Source organism: Symphodus melops, assembly GCF_947650265.1.
Source record: "Symphodus melops genome assembly, chromosome: 12".
NCBI lineage: Eukaryota > Metazoa > Chordata > Actinopteri > Labriformes > Labridae > Symphodus > Symphodus melops.
In genome coordinates this window covers 2,627,392-2,635,115 of record NC_136702.1, presented here as the reverse complement: position 1 = coordinate 2,635,115, position 7,724 = coordinate 2,627,392, and the positions used below count along the sequence as shown (strand labels likewise).

Below are 7,724 nucleotides of genomic sequence, written 5' to 3'. Positions count from 1 at the left end.
CGTGATTTACAAGCGTGTAGCCAATCAGAGGCACGCGATTGGAAGTGTCCCGCCTTCGCCGCGTTGAATTGTGGGATTGAAAAACCTGGAAAGACAACAAACTATCCGCGCATAAAAACTAATAATTACTGTTTTTGTCCTCTATATTTTTACGTTTTTTTTCGTGACGACACCTCACCGGGGGAAAGGGGAAATGGAAAACGTGCATCTGGCCGTGGAGGAGGATGATCTTTATTCCGGATATAACGATTATAATCCAACATTTGACTCCGAGGTGAGTTAGCCACTAACGTTATGAACTAAATCTGTCAGCTAGCTTATATACGTTTATATTAGGAACACTTTTAAGAACTATTAATTATTATTAAAGCTACAAGAGGAAAGGAGAGGGAGGTGTGAAGAAACTAAACTAACCTGGGCATTGATACTGGCCTGTACTATTCATTTTAACAGTGATGTTAGAGATGACTGTCTGTATTTACATCTTTATAAGATGTAAGTAGGTCTGCTAAAAGGTTTGATTGAATATTTTAAAGTTTTCTATAAGTATTTTGCTGATATCAAAGCTGCATTTATATGCATAATGCATATGTTTTGCTGTGGATGTTTAAAGTTTTGCATTGGTGTATTAGTTTGAAGAAAAAAAACAGGTCATCTTGTTGTGGAGTAGTAATGTTAAATACAATAACAATGAGTAAAGTGTATTTATACAGCACTTTTTAAGGACAGAAGATATAATGCAGACAGTCACATAGACATCTCTAAAGTATTTCAATTAATGATCAACATTATTGAAATCTACTTCAATAAATTAAACATTTTTTTCATCATTATACACATGCAATTTCAAGTCAGCTCAGACGTGGAGCAGCATTGAGCAGACATAGCAGTGTACAAAGTTAAAATGAAAAGCACATATCCAATAACATACTCAAGTCAGTGTTACGTGCACACAGCTGGACATGTAACACACATTTTTAGGAATTGCTTGATTCTTACCTTCTTCTACTGGAGTCAGCACATTGTGTTTTAAACACCTGTGACCATGAGGCAGTCAGTCAACACACACTATCATATGTTTCTCTGGAACTTCTCAACTTGCTGATGGGTTTTGGGGAACAACATGGTTGACCTATAAAAAAAGCACATGGAGGATGTGAGGTTGTGTTGTGTTCGACCAGTTTTAAGAAACCTGTTTGAACCAAAAGCCAAATGTTTGTCTCAGTCCAGCGTTAGTCACCGCTATTCCATGTTTTTTTTCTGGGTTTTCAACAGTATATGTATTTAACTTATATTTTTTACTTGCATCACAAATGAATAATTAAATAAAATCTATCTACTATTGGATACTTGTATCATACATGTAATAAACGTATTGAATAATACTTCTATTTTTATTGATTTGTTCTAAATGTTTGTGTTTTAGTTGAGAGAAACGAGAACATGGAAATTCCCCTCTGGGATGAATAAAGTATTTCTGATCCTGAATCTGAACACAGATTGTTTGAAATAAGTTTTCTTTAGCAGGCTTTAACACTGAACAATACAAATGTGAAGTAAAAAGACTAACCACTGACCAATTTGAAGGAGCTGGAGAATGATGTGGACTTCCAGCAAGCTGTGAGAACGAGTCATGGAAGAAGGCCTCTGGTGAGTGTGTGAGTGAAAGATAAACTGGGGGGGTCTATTGCACATGTTTTTGTGATTCCAATAAATCCTGAACTGCATGTTTTTATCTATCCAGATGTCAGCAACATTTCCTGCCACTGCCATTGGATCTCGGGCCTTAGGTTCCTCCTTTGGGGTGAGAATGATCAAGTTAAATTGTTTATGGTAACAGCTGAATTAAACACCACAAATAAACGCTTCAGAATCAGAGTTCTTTGTGCAAATTGTATGAATTAGACAATATTTCAAATAATGACCTCTGTTGCACGCACTAGATATCTGCTGTTAATTATTCTCACCTGTCTTATTGTTTCATGAAGTCTCGAGTCCCTATGGCCTCTTCGATGGGAAGACCCATGACAGGAGCAGTGCAGGTGAGCGAGACTGACCAATAAAGTGTGCCATGGGATAATTTCATTAGCTATTAGTTAATACATTGACATTAACTCAGTCCAGTATATCATGTGCGGTTATTGTACTTGTTGTATTTTTGGGGTTCACCCACGTTTTTAAAACTGTGACAGGATGGAGCAGCTCGACCGATGACTGCTGTCAGAGCAGCAGGTTACACCTCCATGGCCCGCGGTGAGTTTAAGAAAGCCACATCATAATGTTCAGTCATGACACAATTTCATAGTAAAACTATTTAACTAAATAAATAAACAATAAGGAGCATGGATATCATTTTGATTTGTTCTGTCTAAAGCTGAAGGAATTTTAAAACAAACATCTGCATGACATGAAAAACAGATAGGGATCTTTTTAACCAGACGGTGTTACGCTGATAATTAGGAGTATGATCTGCATTTTCAGGCCCTGTCTTTGATCCTCTGGGCCAGTCCAAGGGCCCTGCTCCGCCGCTTGAAGCAAAGAATGAGGACACGTGAGTGTAATTAACTGTTTTATTAACGTTTAAATAATCCCTGCACTGTCCGAGGTGTTAGTGTGTAAAAACGAGGTTCAGTGTGTTCTCAGGTTGTCTTATAATACAAAGCTCAAACTTTAATTTCTGTACTTTAGATTTCAATTAGAGAGGGAATGAAGGATTCAAACACTTTTCCTGTACTTGAATGAACATTAAAGTGAAAGTGGAGAGTTTCGTGAAGGTGGCATTATTATTATTATTATTATTATTATTATTATTATTATTACATTACAGTTTATGTGTGTCTGTGGTCCTGCAGGCCCGAGGAGAAGATCAAGATCCTGGAGAAGAAGGTGAACGACCTGATAGAGGAGAGCTGCATGGCACAGAGCATCGGAGCCTTACAACTGGTTAGATTCTTCAACAAACTGTTTGATGACATGTTTTATCCTGTAAGCTCTACGACTCGGTTACTATTTAAAATGTGTCACAGTGTACACCGAAGACAACACTGTGATAAAGCTTTTGATTTGCTTGCTTGCATTGATTTTCTTTCTCCAATAATGAACTGTTAGTCTGATTTAGTGAGCAGTATAACAGAGGACACGTTTACTAGTTTCTGTGTAATGTTCATTTTAAACTTGGATGTTGGTGTCGCTTGTGCCTGTCTCACTATTGGAACTCATGTGATGGGTTTTTTGTTGTTTATTTTCTTTTTCAAACAGGCTCTTGAAAAAGCGAAAGAGGCCGGGAGGAAGGAGAGGGCACTCGTGAGACAGAGGGAACAATCTGGGAACGCTGAGCACATCAGTTTAGACCTCACCTACTCAGTGAGGCTGCTGCTACACATCTACTTCTGTTTTAGTGTCTCGACCTCACATGTTTTAGCATTTACTCCCTACACTCTAAAATGACCTTTCATATAATCCAATGACACTTAAACACCCCCCCCCCCTTTATCTTTGACTTCATTAGCAACGTCTGTGGTGAAGTATTCTCCTCTTTATTCTCATCTCACTGTTAACCAGCTTCTCTCTTCAACTGGTCAAAGAGTCTAAACATTTACAGAGCTTCCCTTTGTTTACACACCATAATTACTTAAAACTATTAAGAATTACTAAAGAGTGTTGCAATATTTATAACTTTATTGTGACTCTATTGCAATGACAGAAGAGTTTTTCTACTTGATAAGTAACTGTTAGAGCCATTTGTGAGTTCAGTATGTGTGTGTGCTCTCTGTGGTAATTCCTTGAAGTCACAGTAGGTGGCATACTCACTTTGGTGGTGGGATTAGGTAACAAGTAGAGGAAGCGGTCATCACGGACAGGTGAGAGGCGCACAGTTTCTGACCGCCGTGTGTAAATGACCAGGAGGTTTGTTGTGAATGTGTGACAGCACGGAGTCATCGCCGCCATAGATGGAAGACAGGCTGTCAGCGCAGGCAGCAGACGGGAGAACATGAGCGCTCAGCTCACAGGAGACAAAACTACTTCAGCTTACTTTGCTGTTTGTTTGCTATTTAATCAGTAAAATGTAACGTGTTTGTGTCATTTTCAGGTTCTGCTTAACCTCGCCAACCAGTATGCAAACAATGAAATGTACCCAGAGGCCCTGAACAGCTACCAGGTCATCGTGAAAAACAAAATGTTCAGTAATGCAGGTGAGCAGACCTCTCGGCTCAAAACACACATCACTCATAAGAGAGGATTTTTAGTGTGTGAATCCAGACGTAGCGAAGGCCGGATGGAAATCACTTGTTTGAGACGGTTTAAAAATAACTTTCTGTGTTTCTGATTTTACACAGCAGCAGCATAAACATTCAGATAATTGAAATACTTTCCTCTGCCACATGGCAAGGCTCAGACATGTGTTATGAGATGTACTCAATAAATGATGTGCTGCTCACTCAGGCCGCCTGAAAGTCAACATGGCCAACATCTACGTCAAACAGAAGAACTACCCCAAAGCCATCAAGTTCTACCGAATGGCGCTGGATCAGATCTCCAACGCTCACAAGGAAATGAGGATCAAGATCATGCAGAATATCGGCGTGGTCTTCGTCCGCATGGGTCAATACTCAGACGCCATAACGTCGTTTGAACACATCATGAGCGAGAGTCCAAACATCAAGACGGGCTTCAACCTCATCCTGTGCTACTTCGCCATCGGGGACAGAGAGAGGATGAAGAAGGCCTTCCAGAAGCTCATCTCTGTTCCTCTGGGCATCGACGATGACGACAAGTACATCTCAACTAATGTGGGTACCAGTGATCTTTGGGGGGATTTTGCCATTTCTGTACTACAACATTTTAGCTAGTTAGCTATTTAGGCTAAACAAACAGAAATGAACCTTTCTTGTCCGTACTTGTCGAGGGGGGACATTTGTTAGGTGGGGTTTCTTAGTTTCTTCTCTAAATGTCCAATGAGGAGATCTGTAAATCGACGGCTGACGCCTCTGAATGTGAACCTGATCTTGATTTGTCCACCAGGACGACACCAGCTCCAACATGGTCATTGAAGCCATTAAGAACGACAAACTTCATCAGATGGAACGAGACCTGTAAGAAAGACAAACACACTCAGACGAACATGAACGTGATCCTTTTTTCTGTCTTGACGTCACTCGTGGATTTTTTCAAATGACCATAAACTGAAAAATTCCCCATTGTACTGCATGTATAAGTTAAAGAGATCTTTCACTATTCATTCTGAATGTCTGTCCTGTTTTCTGTACTCAGAAAAGTCCTGGCTGAGAAGTACATCATGACTGCAGCTAAGCTCATCGCTCCGGCCATCGAGACGTCTTTTGCCACTGGATTTGACTGGTTTGTAATTTCTTTTGTCTTACATCTCAAACACCAGAGGGCATACTGTGTGTACAAGCAGACTGCAGCTCCATCAGGTCCTTTAAGGGACTCAGTGAACACGGTTTTCAGGGGTTGTGAACAGTGCATGTGTTTTTTTGTTTAGGTGTGTGGAAATGGTGAAAAGTTCTCAGTATGTCGAGCTTGCCAACGACCTGGAGATAAACAAAGCCATCACCTACCTGAGACAGAAGGACTTCAACCAGGTGACCCTCTGTTTGAGCAGAATAAAGGGAAATGCCACTCTACTACTTCCTCTCGGCTGAGCCACGACGGCAGCAGCTGCTGAAGGGACGTCCCGCTGTTAATAGGACGTGACAAGAAGCAGGAAGTGACCGTTCATAGAGGACTGACTCGTCTCTTCCCAGATCGTACTCTTATAAAAAAAACATTTTATATTGAATTAAAAAAACATTCTGATGTTTATAAACTAGAAGAATCACATTTCATGGTTCTAATCTTACAGTGAAAACAGATTAAAAACTGACAAGAGAGACAGAAAGAATTGGCGGACATGTTTGTTAATTTTTAGATGATTCGTCTTCGTGTAGTCATTACATTTATAGATAATGGAGTCAGTGGTATTTCCCATCAAACACAACATTTGTTAAATGTAGATCTGTTTTTTTTGTTCTTACAACATGGTATTTACATGCTGTTTCTTGTTCTATGTGTCCGTTCTCTCCCGCTGTGATCACGTCTAAATCTTCCCCCCGTCTCATGCACCTCCATTCTCTCTTGCTTTTCTCTTTTGTTTTTGTCCTCTCCCGTCTGCATGCCTAAGGTTGAGGTACGTGTGCCCTCTGTTTCCATGTTCACATTTATATCATGTTGTTGTTTTTTTTCTCTCCCTGTCATAGCATGCCTTCTTAAATAACAGCACTGCAGAAACAAAGTTAGAGAAGCAGCTGCTGCTTTCGAAGCCACAGACCAGGGAGGAAATGATAATCATGGTTTCTTCTTTTACTATAAACCACTGAGTTCTTAGGGAATGGCAGCTTGGCGTGTGGAGCTGCTCTGTGGCAACATTAACACAACAGCAACACATAAATAGACACTTAACAGCTCCAACCTTTTTTCCAATAACATAAAACTGCAGTCCAAATGTTTTGAATGTCGGTTGGTTTTTGTTCCTTGGGGGATTTCTTTATTTTTTTACTTCTGTGATGACGTTTGACTTGCTGCCTTGACACCTCTCTTGAATGATCGTCACCAGGCTGTGGAGACACTGAAGACGTTTGAGAAGAAGGACAGCAGGGTGAAGAGTGCTGCAGCCACAAACCTCTCCTTCCTTTACTTCTTGGTGAGATTTAGAAGCGACATTTTTTGTAAAATGAAATGAATGACGGTGAATGTTTTTCTGGGGAATTCCAGAGTTGAACCCAGGTTATCTGTACCGACCTGTAACAGCTTTTCTCCCGGTCACAGGAGAAGGACTATGACCAGGCTGACCGATACGCTGACCTCGCCATGAATGCCGATCGCTACAACCCCGCAGCACTTATCAACAAAGGCAACACGGTGTTCGTGAAGCACGACCATGAGAAGGCTGCCGAGTTCTACAAAGAAGCTCTGAGGAACGACTCCTCCTGCACGGAGGCCCTCTATAACCTGGGTAACTCCGGAGACCTCAAGGAAGAATCCTGGGATGTGTTTAGGAGCATGCACAGATTGATTTGACATAAAATCTAGATCAGCTCCAAGCTAAGTTAACGAGTCTTTGCTGCTGTCCTTTGGTCCCAGGTCTAACATACAAGAGGCTGAATCGTCTGGAGGAGGCTCTGGACTGCTTCCTGAAGCTTCATGCTATCCTGAGGAACAGTGCCCAGGTCATGTACCAGCTGGCCAACCTGTATCCTGTTAACAAGTCTGACGTGGTCTATTTGTTTCTGCGGCCCTGTGGACCTGCTGTTAGCATGTTTCTTTGATCTTATGATGAACTAATCATCTCTGCCATATTTGGAGATGTCCCATCCCTCATTTGGCACAACTTTCTTTATGATTAACATTTAGTTCATTTTTCTGAATCCACGTTACAGAATGCTTTACAAAGTCCAGGTGATGAAATCATAAGAAAAAGAACAAAATGTTTTTTTTAAAGACATAAAATGTTGAAAAAAAAAGAAGTGAAAGACAGCGAGAAAAAGCGGAAAAAAAACAGACACAGAATCAGATGTCTGAATTCCTGCTGGAGCAGGGCTGAAAATCTTCTATCAGTCATTTCAGACGCACTCAGGTGTAAACGTGATCCTTTGTTGGTGCTCATTTAAAGATCCAGACCTTTGTCTCTTCGTCTTCCCACGTGAGCTTCGGTTCCACCTTGACTC

The 7,724-nt window shown here is 40.8% G+C and overlaps 1 protein-coding gene across 1 annotated transcript in view; it reads left to right on the top strand.

Moving 5' to 3' along the window:
* The first annotated feature begins 50 nt into the window (after positions 1–50).
* Positions 51–7,724, top strand: part of ift88 (intraflagellar transport 88 homolog) — a 16,509-nt gene continuing 8,835 nt past the window's right edge. Inside the window, exons 1-16 of the mRNA XM_079357620.1 lie at positions 51–274; positions 1,588–1,650; positions 1,745–1,804; positions 1,989–2,042; positions 2,193–2,253; positions 2,482–2,551; positions 2,853–2,943; positions 3,259–3,363; positions 4,091–4,193; positions 4,444–4,790; positions 5,023–5,093; positions 5,272–5,358; positions 5,504–5,603; positions 6,614–6,700; positions 6,826–7,012; positions 7,141–7,249. Coding sequence (XP_079213746.1) covers positions 194–274; positions 1,588–1,650; positions 1,745–1,804; positions 1,989–2,042; positions 2,193–2,253; positions 2,482–2,551; positions 2,853–2,943; positions 3,259–3,363; positions 4,091–4,193; positions 4,444–4,790; positions 5,023–5,093; positions 5,272–5,358; positions 5,504–5,603; positions 6,614–6,700; positions 6,826–7,012; positions 7,141–7,249 — 1,676 coding nt within the window. The 5' untranslated portion in view covers positions 51–193. The remainder of the gene's footprint in view (positions 275–1,587; positions 1,651–1,744; positions 1,805–1,988; positions 2,043–2,192; positions 2,254–2,481; positions 2,552–2,852; positions 2,944–3,258; positions 3,364–4,090; positions 4,194–4,443; positions 4,791–5,022; positions 5,094–5,271; positions 5,359–5,503; positions 5,604–6,613; positions 6,701–6,825; positions 7,013–7,140; positions 7,250–7,724) is intronic.